The sequence below is a fragment of the Sabethes cyaneus genome, chromosome 1 (genome assembly GCF_943734655.1).
Source record: "Sabethes cyaneus chromosome 1, idSabCyanKW18_F2, whole genome shotgun sequence".
In the NCBI taxonomy this organism is placed as follows: Eukaryota; Metazoa; Arthropoda; class Insecta; order Diptera; family Culicidae; genus Sabethes; species Sabethes cyaneus.
The window spans coordinates 56,035,425-56,053,658 of record NC_071353.1 but is presented as its reverse complement, the minus strand read 5'-3'; the positions used below and the strand labels follow the sequence as shown (position 1 = coordinate 56,053,658).

Here is an 18,234-nt window from a genome sequence, read left to right as displayed (position 1 = left end):
ATCGCTTTTGCGATAGCATGAGTGCGGAAGCATGAGTGCCTACTTTCCTGTCGGTATACGACCTAAGTTTCCCCTGGGCTAATTGCCCGATGTCCACTAAGGGTGCTCGTATTCTGGCTGATACCGCGAGGAGATAGGGGTAGGAGTTGCTGGATAAGAGGCTGAGGACCACTGCGGGCCTATTTTATGTCAACCGGTACACGTGGTACTGATGGTATGCGTTATCCAGCCAGTCTTTTTGTCAGTAATCAGCTGCAAATAAGCATTGTCCGCATCAGCACTATAAGAGGGTTAGCAGTAAAGTAGCCGTATATTGTGCCAAACTAGTTTTTAAGTAGCATTTGAGGTGACTTGAATGCTTACTGGATTGCATTTGAATTGCATTGGTTACCTACGTAGTATAGTAAAATTAAACTTTAATCACAGACAAACAGACATAACTCTTGGTAGAAAAATCAACAAAAATTATCGTACCTCACATTTAGCCTGAACACTAGCACCATCTATGATCGACATTCCCAAATATCAAATAGCAATATGGGTATCCCTCGAAGTGGCAAGTATTTTTTATGGGGAATTCTCCTTCTTTCGTTCTTTCAAAAAGCGCCACTTTGACCAAAACGGAGACATTCCCAACTAAGCCCAATTTTGATATGACGGTTTAATCGGTGCGATGAATGGAAAACGAGTGTTATGTCTGTTTGTCTGTGCTTTAATGCTGAAACACTTCAGTCGGCTTCGTCCAACAGCAGGGGTCAATCCATGTTGTCAAAGTGAAGGGTGAAATTGAAAGGATAGATGATTGAAATCGCTTTCTAACCTCCTTATCAAAGTTATTTTTCTAACTTTACGTTCTCTTCCTGCAGGCTATTTGCTCCCATTCCGCAAACCGAAACGAGTGCGGACGGCATTCTCACCCACACAGCTTCTGAAGTTGGAACACGCCTTTGAAAACAACCATTACGTAGTGGGGGCTGAGCGAAAAACTCTGGCCCAAGTACTCAGCCTAACGGAGACACAGGTATGTACCCATCGTGCAATCGCAATAAAAATTAATTTAGCTAACTCGTCAGGAAGGACAATTTTCGTAAATTGATTTTTCGCGGTTCGAACGAGTTCAATCTGCCACCTGATCTTGATTTGTGCTGAACCCTCGAGTTGGCTCCCTCCTGCACGCTTTGTTTGGTTCTGGACGAACCGAATCCGGCACCCTTCCGAGCTGGGAATAGCGTTTGGAGATAACATCACCAACAGTATGCTTTCTTAAGTAGCGTTGCGATTAGTTCTCCTTCGCCTTTCATACCGCATCGTTATTCCGATCGAGTTGAACATGCTAGTTAGCACTGCCACTCGCTACACGGTTGAAAACTATTAAGTAAATCTACTGCCTTTTCTGAAAAGACCTATGTTTGAACTACTTAGTGAATCTAACGGTGATTTTCAACAGTCAAAACAGTTTTTGTTCACATTCATATGAAAAATTTTTACAGGAAATATTTTTTATTTGATTTTTATTTGACGAAAACGAAGTACAAATTAACAAAAGTTCAGTACGTTTGTTTTTAATTTTTGCTGTGTAGGCCATATTGGCGATTTATATATATGCTGTTTAGCTGCCGCATCCTTCCATGACCGGATCGTTTCATTTTCGACTTTCCCTCCTCCTGGTTGGTTGTTTGGGTGCTTGTTTTGCTGATATTGTTGACTCACTTAATCTACCGTATAATCGGATTAGACACGCTGTCCCCCGAGAGCTGGAACGGACTCGCTTCCCCCGCTTGAATGTCTGTTATTAGACAGCAGTTTGCTGCAAGGGTGGAATGTCTAATAATAATTTGTATATGAATTTGAATAGGAACTGCCCAATTTGTGGGTGACGACCGTAATTTTCCAGACATTATCAAATCGTTTCGGGTTCGATGGATACCAGCTAGGGTGAAAAAACAGACCGGGACGGTCCGTCTCGCCATTTTCTGAGGTTGACGCCAGTTGCTGTCGCCTTTCGGGGGCTTAAGGGACCAATAGTAATTAGATTAAATTACAACCGTAATACCTATGGTTTGTATTGTCGAAACGTCTTTGTGGTGGATGTTTTATGGGTGCAGAAAAGTGCTCCAAAAGTACGCATTGGTGGAGTCATTTTTCTAATAGCCTCTCGCCTTTTAAGTAGATTAGAATGGTTGGGTAAGACACGAAATAAATTCCATGTCGCGTTAGTTGCATTATAAGCACCTACTAATATTCTTTCTTTAGGCTACAATTCAACAAAACTGAGAAGATTATAGCAGCACATAAGTAGAAACTAATCCTTGTAGCTAAAACATATTGGTAAAAAATGAAGTAAAATTAATCATAATAATTAATTAAATCAAATAAACAAAATTGAGACAGCAGTAGATATTGTTACAGTATCAGTAAATGTGTTGGAAATTTCCCGGTAGAATCATTTCATCACGTCCCGAGCGCTGGAACAGGGTGTAAGTATATAAAATATGCGACAAAATAAATGGCTCCGCCATAAAGGCTCTAACTTCAGCGCTTCAGGTTTGTTTTCCTGTCCTCAGCAGTAACATATCAAAGCGTACCCTCGTCCCACCGTCGCGAGCGCCGGTTGGTAGGGGGAAAATAAATTGTTAGCACTTTGTCGAGCAAATACTCGACAATATTTGCCACAAGTAATAAGGATTACGCAGTCGCTCTCGTTTACGCTTTGAACGCGGGGACCAATGAGAAAAATATGAAAACTCTTGCGTAAAAACATCCTATTATGCTCGAAGAACCAGCACGTAGTGCAGCGGCAAGGGAAATCCATTTTGCCGAACATGAGCAGAAAAGAAGTACATCCCACTTGCTTTCTCGCTCTTTCCAACGCAGAACAGTTGCTTTATGAGCTGCGTGATATGTTTACCGAATCTCGATTTTCCCCCTCTTAGAAAAAAATGTGTTTCGTGGTAGGGCCTGGCAAACGAGCGACAGGGATCATCACTCGGATTGTTCAGCGTCGACAGTTAATAAAAAGCGTATCAATTTTCGTAACGAATTTATTCATGAGATTCATAACGAGCTACCGTCATCGCCGGGACGAGGAAAAATATGACTTTCGTTATTTGTTATCTCCTGCTTGTATAGGGCGACTTTTATTAACTGTGGGTTAAAGACTACCAGCTATGGGTTAAATTTTATTGTTTTTCTTGATAATTTGCGGAACTAGCCAGTCCTATCAATTATTGCGTAAGATTGTTTTAAAATGCTTGGAATGTTCGTTCGTTTGTAATCACATATTATTACGAATTGATTTGTTATTATTGCTAGTTATCGACATAGGACTACGTTGTTCAGGAAGGTACCAGATATTTGGGGCCATTCCAAAAAGTCTATCTCTAAACTGGTCAGGTTTTGAACGCTACTAGGTTTGCGATTTCCACATTGATTTTCTATATTACTAGCTGACTCGACAAACTTTGTATTGCCACATATTAAACTGTGTTGTACATAAATCATGAATCTCGAATGATCTTTGTCACCATTCCAAATTTTGAAAGTTTCTGAGGAATTCAACCTTAGATGATTCATTGGCAGTTACGTAACTATGCAAGCATGGGTAGTTTATTATACAAATTTGCAATTTTTCTTCACAGTAAAGTAGAAAACTACTCCTCCCAATGCTTACCCAGAAAGTGGGTGATGAAGCGGAGCGAAAGCCGGAAAATTATTTTAAAGGTTTTGAAATTGGCTTCAAAAGTTGGTGGGCAAAAAATAATTTGTGGGATGTAAGTCGAATCTTTTTAAATAAAACCAATTGTCTGTGGGCTCTACAGCCTAAAGAACTCGAAAAATGACTGCGTACACTCATGTTAACGCGTCTAACACCAGACCGAAATGGACATTCAAACAATAGAATTTGCAAAAATTGCCATTTTTTCTTTCTTTGCGTAGGTTTTTGCAAGGCAAACAACAACTTATATATGAAAAACAAGAACAGATTTGGATTTTACGTTTAAACTTTAAACTTTAAACGTTAAAATTTTTAAACGACTAAAAAATTCACTTTCCGTTCAGTTGCCCAACACTCGCCCAAGGACAAAAACTTAATAAAATATTTGTAGTAGCGTTATTGACTAATGTTTTGTGGAAAAGTCTAAAATTTCTTGAGTTCGATTAGTTTTTGAGTTACGCAAAAATATCTGTTTTATTTGTATGAGTTCTTTGGGTAGTGGGATACCACATAGGGGTGAGGGGTCTCAAACCATCACAAAATAAATTCTTGCCTCTAAAATCCCCCGCTTGCCAAATTTGATTGCATTTGCTGGATTAGTTCTCGAGTTATGAGGAAATTTGTATTTCATTTCTATGGGAGCCCCCCCTCTTAAACAGGTAAGGACTCCTAATTCGTCATTGAAAAAGTTCTTGCCTCCGAAAACCCCCACATGCCAAATATGGTTCCATTTGCTTGATTAGTTCTCGAGTTATGAGGAAATTTGTGTTCCATTTGTATGGGAGCCCCCCCCCCTATCTTAAAACGGAGAGGGGTCATCATTCACCATAGAAAAAACGCGGCCTGTGGCCGTCTCGCGTTGAATTATCTAATGTTACTTTTGATAGTTTTTGATGGCCTTGTTATTGATTAATGTTTTATGAAAGAGTCTAAAATTTTTCGAGTTCGATTAGTTTTTGAGTTACGCAAAAATTTCTGTTTTATTTGTATGAGTCCTTATCCCCCTACCACAGGGATGAGGAGTCTCAAACCATCATTAAAAAAATTCCTGCCTCCAAAACCCCCCACATGCCAAATTTGGTTCCATTTGCTTGATCACTTCTCGAGTTATGAGGAAATTTGTATTTTATTTGTATGGGAGCCCCCCCCCTCCTAAAGTGGGGAGGGGTCTCGTTTCATCTTAGAAAAAATTCATGCTTCCAAAAACACCCACATGTCAAATATGGTTCCATTTGCTTGATTAGTTCTCGAGTTATGCAGAAATTTGTGTTTCATTTGTATGGGAGCCCCCCTTCTTAGTGGAGGGAGGGGTCTCTAACCATTATAAGAACCTTCCCTGGCCCCAAAAATCCCTATATGCAAATTTTCCCGCCGATCGGTTCAGTAGTTTTCGATTCTATAAGGAACATTCGGACAGACAAACAGAAATCCATTTTTATAAGTATAGATTTGTATGGGAGCCCCCCTTCTTAGTGGGGGGAGGGACCTCTAACCATCATAAGAACCTTTTCTTGCACCAAAAACCTCTACATGCAAATTTTCGCTCCGATCGGTTCAGTAATTTTCGATTCTATAAGGAATATAGGGACATACAGACAAACAGACAGACAGACAGACAGAAATCCATTTTTATAGGTATAGATTGTAATAATCGATCGAAAAATCATCTACGCGTCGATTCAAATAAGCAAAGTTTTAGCGTGTGTTTAGAAAAAATGTGATAGAATCTCCTCGTCCCAATAGGCCGAAGATTCTTTACGACGATTAACCCTAGACCAATTAGATGTCTCTGTTTGGGAAGTGCACCAGAAAAAGTGACGAAAGTGCCTTGTCCCAACAGATCACAAATTCTTTACGGCGAGATGATTAAGCCTAGACGAATTTGATATATGTGTTGAAAAAATGCGCTTCAGTTGAAGTGTTCGGTTATAATATGATTCTGTATGGAAACAAATGTTCGCCGTTTCATTAGAAATAACTCTGAAAGTTATTAAGGACTGAACGTATACAAGGAGTAAGAAGGCCCGGCGGGGTAAGAGGGACCACATCGATTTCGTCAAAAAATCCTTAAATTTTCTACAAATGCCCCAGTATGTTTTGTTTATTAGACTATGTAAACACTTTCGAGACAACCTGTGGCACTCGGCCGTATCCAACGTCAAAACTAGAATAAAAAAAACTTTTCGTTCGCAGTGTCTTCATGCGATATAATTTCAGCAGCAACAAATTTAAGGTTGTTCAGCAAAAAAAAGCTATGTATTTTGTCGTTTCTCTTACCACTGACTTTAATTGGGCAATTCTTGTTCTGTGTGTGGCGGAAAAGGTATATAAAATAGTACGGATTGAGAGATAAAAGCAAAATAATGTAAATTGTTAACTAGGGGTAAGACGGGCCATTTTTCACGGGGTAAAAGGGCCATTCGTCATAGTGCTCATAATTGTCTAAAGATATTCTGTTTAGTGTCTTAATAGATTTTAAAAATATTGAATGAAAAAACCAATATTTTTCCTGTTGAATTTGACTAACTTTTTTATTATTCTGACAGATACGCATTTCGTTTACAATTACAATACAATTGCAATACAATACAATTCATCAGTGTCTTTTTCGAAATAGAGTACACCTGTAATAAAAATTATTCCTGAATCTGAGATCATCCTGTCTAACACAGAGCCTCCCACGTCAAAAGAAGCCAACAAGTGCCATTCGAATAACAAAATCAATGTAAATTTGGATCTAACGAAATCAAAATTCGATGATCCCAAGTCACTTAACGGCTCATTTAATGTGTTGCGTTCTTTGCCTTCACCTAAAGTGAAGCGTATTCAAAGAGTAAAAGTCCTGCTGACAAATCAACAAAATAACGCTAAGGAAAGAGTAAATAAAAACCAGTGGAGTAAAATAAAGTCTACTCCTATTTTCAAAATTGAACTAGTAGTAAAATTCCTTCTTTTAGCAGGTCTCTAAATTAAACTATACCTTCTTTTAGCATGTACCTAAAACCCCCTAAGAACTTGTTCTTACTTAGTTAATAATATTGAAATTGTGTTTACAACTCAAAGAAACCTTCAAATCTGCCACAATCCGGCTTACTCCGCCATTATCCGTCTTACCCCTTTGATGGTCCTTCTTACCCCGCCTGGTTGTGAACGAGTAATTTTTAGACGTTTCGAAAATCGATGAAAAATCACGGAAAAATAGACTAATTAGTTCTTTAAATAATTTTTAATGGTAGATAAATGAATGCTTTTCCATGTGTGGAACAAGAAAAGGTGAATTTTCGTACACATTTTATGCCAGCAATTTATTCGCTTAGGGGGGCCGTCTTACCCCGTCTTCCCCTACTACTATGATAAATGTTACACATAACGCATGTACCATGTATACGTCAAGAATCGTATTACATGCATGGATCCATGCTACATGGCTACTATACACAACCCCTCTAACGTAGGACTACGTCTTTGTTTACTATACTTAGACTGGGTAGCACTTTGTGAAAACGAAAATAGAAGTGTAACGTTTGAATGAAAGATTTCAAATGCTAATAACTACTAAACTACTGAGCGAAACTGTACAATTTATATGTCGTTGGATAGATGTAATGATCAGCAATTTTATGGAGGGGGTAAGAGACCCACTTTTCTATGGTGTACTGAGACCCCTTCCACTTCTAAGAGGAGGGGCTCCCATTCAAATGAAATGCAAATTTCCTCATAAATCTCGAACTAATCAAGTAAATGGAACAAAATTTGGCATATGGGCGTTTCAGAAGGCAATTTTTTTTTCTATGGTGAATTGAGACCCCTCTCCTCTTTAGGAAGGGGGGCTCCCATACAAATGAAATTCAAATTTCCTCGTAACTCGAAAACTAATCAAGCAAAAGGAACCAAATTTGGCATGTGGGGGTTTTTGGAGGTAAGAATTTTTTCTATGGTGTACTGAGCCCTCTTCTCCTTCTAAGAGGGGGGGGGGCTTCCATACAAATGAAGCACAAATTTCCTTAAAACTCGAGAACTAATTAAGCAAATAGAATCAAGTTTGGCATGTGAGGGTTTTGGAGGCAAGAATTTTTTCTATAATGAATTCGGACCTTAGCCTTTTTTAAGAAGGGGGGATCCCATACAAATGAAATACAAATTTCCTCGTAACTCGAGATCTTATCAAGCAAATGATACCATATTTGGCATGTGGGGGTTTTTGGAGGTAAGAAGATAAGTGTGGTAAGAAGATAAGGACTCTCGTACAAATAAACCATAATTTTTGCGTATGTGCCATATTTTCTGCTATGTAACAAGCAGTAAGCTGTGAAAGTAAACTAGTAAAACCTTCTCGGAGCAAAAGACAGTGAAACGACGCCGCTACCCGAGCAGGAGCGAAGAGCAAAATAGTATCAAAATGTGTTATTGGAAATCGAATAACAATACAATAAGATATGAATTCAAAATCAATTATTAAACTCATCTTACAATGTTTTAAATATCTACTCAATATCAAAATGTGTTATCAATGTATCTCCATATCTATTCAATAACAAAATATAGTATTATACCTTAGTTTGATATAGTTTTGATATTATTTTGCTCTTCGCTCCTGCTGGGGTAGCTTACGTGCCTGTTGCCATTCATGTCAAAAGAGAAGCACTTTCGAATGGCACGCCATATTTGCAATGAACGTGGTTTGGCTTTAACGTTATTTGTAACCAATGGCCCTTTGGAAGGCCACAAAAGATTTAAAGTAAGATTATTGAAAAATGTCAAGAATTGAATCTGAATATTTCGCTCCTCTCTTTTAAACATTCACTTAAGGGGCGACCCTACTCTGCAAGACCGAAAAATAATAGATTTTCGTAAATTTTTTTCAGATGTTAGAATTTTAGTTAAGTGTTCGGGTATTTTGGTTATTTGAGGTATATTTGAAGATATTTTTTGTATTTTTTTGGATACCAGAATAGTGGTTATTATGCTGGTGGGCGCGTGGATGCCCTCTAGAAAATAGTTCCTTGTTAGCGGCACGTACCGGGAACCATCAAAGTATCGTAGAACGGATTTCAAGGATGATTTTGAAGCTTTAGGTCACTACCTAAATTGTTACGTAGCGGTTTTTGAAAATTCGAAAAATTACCAAAATGGCGGCAATTTTTCCAAAAGAAAGGTATTTTTACGTCAAAAATCACCAATTAAGAGCTCATAAAAAATTGAAAAATTGAGATATCAAAAAACGGCTACGTAACAATTTAGATAAATCATTTTTACATTCTGGAAAGAAAATTTCAGCCAAATCGGTCTACTAGATTCTGAGATACACGTACCGCCAGCCAAAGAAACGTGGTTTCGGGGAAAACGCGTTTAAAGTTTCGTATAGCAATGGACTTCCCTTGAGCTGACTCCACATTATTTGCCGTAAGTTTGCTACGAGATCAGATATCAAAAAATCCTTTTGGCATGACATTTCTGAAGGTATAAGCGTCTCGAAAATGCAAAAAAATAAAATTCGATTTTTCCAACTTTCCAGAGTAGGGCCTCCCCTTAAACAATGGCACTCACAGATTCTTATAAACATCATATACTAGAAATGCAGTTAACATTAGTCTTTGATCTAATGATCTGATATAGTCCTACGTCACCCTTTCGTACAACCCTTAGGGCTGTATACCTTGTAGTTTTTCGAATTGAATATTATACCAAATTAATAAACATTTTCAAAAACATTTGAATAAATGGAAGAGGTAGACATCAATCACTCACAATAGAAATTTAGAATAAAATACTTTTTTTTGTTTAAACTACATGGATTAGCGTTACACAATGCTTTCTGGAAGAGAAGGAGATTTTAAGCTGTCAACCAATTACAGCAATTGCGATAATTGCACGTCTTTTAGTTGCACAGTCTTTCAATTTGACATTCGCTAGTTGTACAATACTGCAACTAAAAAGCAGTTATCTGTCAAACTACACGTGATTTCCTAGTTGGTTACTACAAACAACAAAGCAGCGCAGTTGGATAAAATTATGTATTTTTACCAAGAAATGTGTTTGCTTGCGAATGGTCAAAAAATAAAAATTGACATAAATTCGACTTTTCAATCAATTTTGACCGTTTACTTCTTACTTACTTCTACCAGCAGAGAGCTGGGGTGGTTCTTGCCGTATCATCAAGAATTTCTCTCCACTGAACTCGGTCCTGGGCTCATCGTCAATTCTTTGAGCGTCTCGACACACGCAAGTCGGCTTCAACCTGGTCGAGCCCTCTTACATGCTGGGTCCCTCCAATACTGGTGTCGGTGGGGTTATTGAAGAAAACGGAACACACAGTCGCACGGCATCCTTGCGAAGTGGTCGGCCCACCGTACTCTTCCAACTTTTCCCACGTGTACGATGGGAATCTTTCCAAATAGTACCTGCAACTCGTAGTTCATACACCTGCGCCACTTTCCGCTTACACGCTCACTCGCGCTCACGCTCCGTTTGTACTTCGCCAAAAATAGTTCGCAATACCTTTCGTAAAAATACGCCAGTTATGCGTATATTTACCGAAGCAAAGTTACTGTCTCAAATAAGTAGTGGACTACCGGTCTGATTAGCGTATTGTACATCGCCAGCTTTGTGCAGCAGTGTATACTCCTTGATCGAAGCGTCTTGCAGAGGAAAAAGTAGGTTCGATATCCAGGTTGAAGCGTCTTTGAATATCCTTACTCATATTATTGTCGGCGGTGACAAGAGATCCTAAATATACGAACTCATCAACCACCTCCAGTTCATCACCGTCAACGGTCACTATCCGTGGAAGGCGAACGTTGTTTTCTCTGTAGCCCCTTCCAGAGCTTTTGGTTTCATACCATACATTTGGGTTTCGGCGCATTGATTTGTAACCGGCTCCTTCTAGACTCCGTTTTTGCTCTGGCGTAGATTACCTCTGTCATCCCAAGGTTTCTAGTAATGATGTCGAGGTCGTCTGAAAAGGCTAGGAGTTGACTACTCTTGCTCAAGTTCGTTCCTCTTGTTTTATTGCCCGCTCGCTGGATCACACCTTCAATGGCGTTATTGAATAACATATAGGATAGCCCATCCCATTGCCATAACCCTCTGCTCGATTCAAAACGACTCGAGAGTGCACCGGAAACGCGCACGTATCAGTTCCAGAGTAGCTGAGATCCGGCGCGTCAGTTAGTCTGGAAAACCGTTTTCGTGCATTAACTGCCACAACTGTTCGACTGTGTCGTACGCTGCCCTGAATTTCACGAAAATATGACGCGTGGGTACGTTGTACTCCTGACATTTCTGGAGGATTTGTCGGAGAGTAGCAAAATCTGGGACAGCACTTTACAGGCGACGTTAACCAGCGTAATGCCGATGTAATTATAGCAATTTAGTCGATTGCCGTTTTTGTAGATAGGACAAACCGCACCTTCCATCTACTCCTCCGGCTGTTTCTCCTCCTCCCAAATGCTTGAAATTATCCAGTGAAGTGCCGTTGCTATATCGGGCCTACATAGATTGATTCATCTTTTCATAGAACTAACGCATCTTATTATCCCGGACTAATAGTTGTGTGTGTGTGTGTGTGTGTGTGTGTGTGTGTGTGTGTGTGTGTGTGTGTGTGTGTGTGTGTGTGTGTGTGTGTGTGTGTGTGTGTGTGTGTGTGTGTGTGTGTGTGTGTGTGTGTGTGTGTGTGTGTGTGTGTGTGTGTGTGTGTGTGTGTGTGTGTGTGTCCGCACTTTTTCCGTCCATTTCCTACTCTCCCGGAACCACCGGCAAGTATTACCTCGGGAGGAGGATGTGCCTTTGCCATCGATATCTATCGAGATGTGACCTGAACCAGAGATGGCGACCAACATGACTTTCCTTCTATCACGGCCGCCCTCGTAGGGTTTCTATCCATACCTGGTGCTGTTCCGCTGTTCTTGTCGCTCCGGTTCCGATGCGTCTGTCGAGACGTGCCAACGGCGTTGGTAGTTCGCTGGTTATTTCTCCATTTTTGTTGCAGGGTTCAGCTGCAACATAACCAAAATCTGCTACAACGTTATTTTCAGCATTTCAGGTGCTCTCCTCTCGACACACTTCATTCACTATGTTGTCCACACTCAGGGGTGACATCTCGCTTCGCATCGCGGCAAATCTTGGATGATCGAAAACCTCGTGCTGTGGGGTTTCTACCGTCCCTTTGCATTCTGGACAGACTGAGTGTCGCGACGTATCCGAACCGGTGCAGGTATTGCCGGTAGCAACCATGACCTGACAGGAACTGGGTCAGATGAAAGCTGACTTCTCCATGTTTTCGGTTCAATCAGGTCGACAGGACCAGTATGAGTCGGTGTGTCCATGTACCGTTCTCGGCCGTGTCCCAGTCTTGCTGCTACTTGGCCAATAATTCCTCCCTCATTAACTTCCGAGCTTCTCTGGAGCTTCTTCGTAACAACAAGCATGAGCAGGATGCCAATGGGGATTATTCCAGCGATGACGAATACTGCGTTCGACGATATTCTACTGTACGCAACGGCGACTCGCACGGCCATGAGACGTTACGTATTGTTCAGCTTTGCGTGATTCCGAGTAGCTCGTAACACTATGATCCAGGCTGGACCTCCGTATCCCAGTATCGACGATGATACATTAGCCAGCAGCCGCCGCTTGCTACTACTAGGCCCATAGCAAAACGGCATAATTCTGACTACCTCAGTGATAACCTTCGCTGCACCTTCTCACAGGCTAGTCGATATGACTGTTGAAGTTCAACCGGTCATCTATCATTACACATAGATGCTTGACAGCACGCGTTGCTGCAAGGACGTGCTCACCGAAGGTGATAACAGCTGTACTGCTTTGCAGTTACTGACCAGCATGACCTCCGTTTTATGGTAAGGAATTTGTCACTTTGCCCCGTACAGCCAGTTCTTGATTCTTCCAACCGCCTCTGGCACTAGTGTTTCCACCTCTTCTAGTGATTCGCCGGTCACTGATAACACGATGTCGTTCGTAAAACCGACGATCATCACACCTATGGGCAGCTTAAAAGCCAGTACACCATTGTACATCCCGTTCCAGAGCGTAGACCCTAGAATGAAGCCTTGCGGCGTAAGATGACAAACATTACATTGGGAGTTAACGTAATGTTCATCGTCACACGCCCTTTGGCAGTCTCGAGATCAAGCACCCGGTTCCGGAAATTACTCTCCAAAATTCTGCATAGCTATCATGGGACAATGCAGCTGAAGGTATTTTTTATGTCGATCGTTACAGCGGCGCAAAAACGATTTCCTCTTTACTTCTGTCGTCCAGATTTCGCGGCTGCCTTGACTACTATCCGGATAGCATCCACCGTGGACTTCCCTCTCCGGAAGCTCCGAAACTGCATGTTCGGCAGACCGTGTTCACCTTCCGTGTACCTCGTCAGACTGTTCAGAATAATCCTCTCCAAGAATTTTCCGCAAATATCCAGTAGACATTTCGGCCTTTATGTTACCGGTTTCCCCACAAGTTTTCCTGGCTTCGGCAACAACACTATTTACTGTAGCTTTCATTGGTCCGCGAAGTGTTCATCTTCTAGGCATATTTGCAGCACTGTCCTGAACATGTTCGGGAATGCTTGTATTGCAGGCTTTAGGGTCACGTTAGGGATTCCATCCGAGCCGAGTGCTTTTTTGATTTTTAGCCATCTGCTGCTACTAGTTCATCGTTAGTGACTTGTAGCCCGTCAGCATTGTCTCCCTTTTCTACACTATACGTCATATCGTAGGCTCGTGCGTCGGGAAAAGTCCCACCGCGATAGCTTTCGGCTTATCCGGACACATCTCCTGTATCTCCTGTGGCTGTGCCAGGACCTCTGACTTTCGCCGTCACGATGCGATACGCGTTACCCCAGGGGTATGTTTTAGCTTTTCGGTACAGCTACATGTAACAATTGCGTTTGCTCTGCTTTATCTCCTGTTTCAATCCATCCCTTAGTTTTTTAAAACCCTGCGACGCTCTCCACGCTCCGTTGCAGTTCTGCCATTCTGCACGCATCGTCGGGCTCAGAGAAAACTAACGCGAAGGTTGCTAAGTGTTTTATTCCATCAGTAAGCTGGCAGTCGGGCATTTCTCGGCCCCAGTTTTCTTGGCATGGCAGCATCACATGCCCTCATCAGCGCGTCAACTCGCGCGCATTCAAGATCAATCTTCCGCTGTCCACCCTAAGCGCTTTAACGAACAAGTCCACATCAAAGACCGTCGTCTTCCACTTTCGCTCACAGGTTCTAGCACTGCGCATTATAACCGGATCCGGAGTCCGTCGGCCGATGGTATATTTAATCGCTACGTTGAGTGGGTATACTCTTCACAGACCCTCCAGTTCATGTTAGGCATCAAACATAGGCTCACTGATAGAGTCGCGGCCGTCCTTACGAAAAGTGCTTGGTTTTGTGCTTCGTTGAACAGTGCTGCAACTTCACGCTTCCAACAGACTGTACCCCCTGGCGTTAGTATATCTGCTACCCTACTCTCCAGTCCAAGTGTTGAAATTTCCTCCAATGATAATTGACCTTCGCCCGACGAGTTTATCGGTAACGCATCTAGCATCTGGTGGAGCTGCTCTATGGTCCATCTTAGGGGTGAAAAACAGTTGCATACAGTCAACCAAAAAAGTATTCGGACAGCAGCGCATAAAATTTTCTTTTAGTAATTTTACACAGTATTTTTGCAAAGAATGGTAACACATATTTTTTAAAACAATGTTTAACTAAAGCATATTCAGATGCACAACAAAAATTCGGGGAAAAGCTTTCCGTTTTGAAGATAGGGTACATTTAGTTTGAATTCCTCAAAAATGCAGCCAAAAAAGTATTCGGACAGTTAACTATTAGTTGAAACAAATGTCCTTTCTCGCTCATCTACTACCTCGTAGGACCATTTACAATCTTGATGACCTGTTTTAATCTGTTTGGGATAAAATTAACAATTTTTCAAATATCCCTCTGTGAATTGCTGACCATTTTTTTACAAGAGCTCGGTTTAAGTCATTGTGATAAGAAATCGAATGATTTCTCATTTAGAAATAAAATTATCTAAAAAGATGTTCAAAAGGGTTCAAATCTAGACTGAATGCTGATGTTTCGATAGCTCTAGGACAATTGTATGGTGCCTACCGCTTACAATTATCGACAGTATGTTTAGATTCAACATCCCGGTACAATATGTATGTACCGCATAATTACAATTTTGCTTTAATTTCACCTAAAATTGTTCAGATAATTGAGTTTACACTTAGTTCTATCCAAAAATATATATCTTTGCTACCTCGGAGCTTTCCAAGCATCCCAACAAGGTATGACACTAACCGCATTGCTTGTTTACTTGCTGACGAGTGATTTTTCGCTTGTAACCTTTCTCTTTTAGTTATTCTTGCATAAGGGTTGTTAATGTCATACCTTGTTTGGGTGCTTGGAAAGCTCCGAGGCACCAAAGATATATATTTTTGGATAGAACTAAATGTAAACTCAACTATCTGAATAATTTTAGGTGAAATTAAAGCAAAATTGTAATTGTGTGGTACATACATATTGTACCGGGATGTTGAATCTAAACATACTGTCGATAATTGTAAGCGGTAGGCACCATACAATTGTCCTAGAGCTATCGAAACATCAGCATTCAGTCTAGATTTGAACCCTTTTGAACATCTTTTTATATAATTTTATTTCTAAATGAGAAATCATTCGATTTCTTATCACAATGACTTAAACCGAGCTCTTGTAAAAAAATGGTCAGCAATTCACAGAGGGATATTTGAAAAATTGTTAATTTTATCCCAAACAGATTAAAACAGGTCATCAAGATTGTAAATGGTCCTACGAGGTAGTAGATGAGCGAGAAAGGACATTTGTTTCAAATAATAGTTAACTGTCCGAATACTTTTTTGGCTGCATTTTTGAGGAATTCAAACTAAATGTACCCTATCTTCAAAACGGAAAGCTTTTCCCCGAATTTTTGTTGTGCATCTAAATATGCTTTAGTTAAACATTGTTTTAAAAAATATGTGTTACCATTCTTTGCAAAAATACTGTGCAAAATTTCTAAAAGCAAATTTTATGCGCTGCTGTCCGAATACTTTTTTGGTTGACTGTAAGAAGATCGCGTTGATTTTGACAATCACGAAACGAACTTCTCCATTACATGTATCGCAGCCATTGCTGCTCTATCGGATACCCAGTTGGAACTCGGTACAGCTCTGCAATTATTGCGACATCACACAACGATTCCGTTGTTGACTGTCACTTAAGGCTGTGCGAGATTTCGCGAAATTTCGTGTTTAACGAAATAGTACGAAATTTACCTTATTAGTTTATAGAAGATCACAATTAAATTACAGTTAGATTTATGGTAAACTTCGTTTGGTATCGTATAATTTCGGTAAAAACGAAGTCTCGCGAAATTCACAGCAGTTGTTCCGCTGCGTCGCAATGATTGCGATTGATCTGAGTCACCAACATTAATATTGTCTATTGAGCAACTAAGTAATAATGGTGGGCGCACGCGCTGCAAAAGCAAAGCCTATGTGCTACATTCCGCTATCGAAGCTTGACCTTCTGTTTTTATACGACAGACTTCGCAGCCAGCTGTTAGAGTACAGGACAATTGCAGGGTCAGTTGCTACGATCCTATAGCCACTCTCAGCCGGGATTCGCACACACGACGACTAGTTTATATTAGACCAGCATCATACTTCGAGGCCAACTGGGAGGCTGGTCGAACCACAAACCAGAAAAACCAAATTTTAGTTTTGCGGTTGTATCGCAGTTATCTCCGGTGCGCGTTACAACCGCCGTTGCAGGTGGATTTATTATGAGCGCCGCAATAATCATACACTCAAAAAAAATCAGCACGTCAAGTTTACGTGAAAACATAGGTAATTCTCATTCATCACATTTTTCATGTAACATTCACGTGAATTGTTGGTAACTCGCACTCATACTAACCAGTTTACGTGCGATCCCGGTAAATTTTATCAATTTTCTCATTAACACGTACATGAAGTTCACGTAAGTTGCTGTACAGAAGTTTACATGATTTTTCACGTGGATGCGACGTGTCGATTTTTTTGAGTGTAGACAGAAGATAGAACCGCAGGCTTAAAATACTCGCCATAAGCACATCATTTAGCAAACCTATAACTTAAAATTAAAACTTGTCATTAATTCCAAAATGGACTCAGGTATTCAGCAAATGTTATCAAACGAATTGATATGAAAAGCTTGTACATAGAATAAATACAATTGCAACATAAGTTCGAAATGTTACCAGTGCAAAAGAATTCGAAATTTTCTAAACACGGCAGAAAGGGAAGGCAGACGGCAAAATATCATTTTGCATTGCATTGCAATTAGGTATTTATAAATTTTTGTTGATTATTAAACAAAATTTAGAAAAATATTTGGCAATAAAATATCACACAGATGAACCTTTACCTTTAGAGTTTTCATGCCAAACAAAAAGCAACCTCTCTGACAAGAACGAGCGCTTATCCTTCACAGTCGGCAAGCAGGTTCAGTCAGCTGAGGCAAGCTACTGTAATCGCATTTTCCAAGGTGTTTTAGTCTATATTGCTAACCATTTTTATTGAATAATAGTAAAATTGAGTGTTGATAGACTAGGAAGCCCCACCTGGACATGCTTGGGTGCAATTATATAAGCATAAGCCATTGGCTTCACAGTGGCTACGAGTGTAGATATGATGACGTATTATTTGTTGTTCAGCCATCGATAAAAGCTACTGGCTTAAAGTTATGTTTCTTTCTGCACGCAGATTTGTGCCTTCAACTCTTCTTTCTAACCGCGGTTGAGCGATTTTCTGTGTTAATTTCATAACCGCTCGCATGCAACAATTAATTAACTATAACCCATTGTTTTCTATCGTTTATTCTATGCAGGTCAAGGTATGGTTCCAGAATCGGAGGACCAAACACAAGCGCATGCAGCAGGAGGAAGATGCTAAATCCGGCGGTGGAAGTGGAAGCGGCGGCGGTGGCGGCGAAAGTGGCAACGGAAATCGCTCCTCCAGCCCGAGTGGAGCCTACGACGATGAAGATGATGACGATGAACTAATCGATATGGAAATGGATGACTGCCCGAGTGATGAGGAGCAGGAAATCTTTCAACATCAGCACCAAATGCAGCAGCAGCAACATCTACAACATCACGCATGAAATTTAGCCCAAGAACGGTTGCTTCGAATGATCGTTCTTGACTGATGGTTTAAACTGGTGATATTTTGTAAGGTAAAGTCCAAATAAGTTCCTGATGTGGTCGATTGGTGTTGCGTTAATAGTGGTCAGAGGTAGCCACTTAAAATATTGAACCAAACTTTAATGTTATGGTTTGGTGTAGTGAGGGAATACTGAAATTTGAATGTGCCAAATTAGTCATTCGATGTAGCATTTATTACTTGCTAGGCATGGACAGCTTAAGATACGTGGTTTTCTCGAAAAAGTTGTGCAGTTGGTGGCTATAGGTGTCTGAGTGCCAAACCGGGAGGAATGTGCATG

General features: G+C 40.5%; 1 protein-coding gene across 1 annotated transcript in view; it reads left to right on the top strand.

The window, feature by feature from the left end:
- LOC128745711 (homeotic protein empty spiracles) overlaps positions 1-17,895 on the top strand; it is an 87,055-nt gene extending 69,160 nt beyond the window's left edge. Inside the window, exons 2-3 of the mRNA XM_053842791.1 lie at positions 867-1,021; positions 17,620-17,895. Of these exons, the coding sequence (XP_053698766.1) occupies positions 867-1,021; positions 17,620-17,895 (431 nt within the window). The remainder of the gene's footprint in view (positions 1-866; positions 1,022-17,619) is intronic.
- The last annotated feature ends 339 nt before the right edge of the window (positions 17,896-18,234 follow it).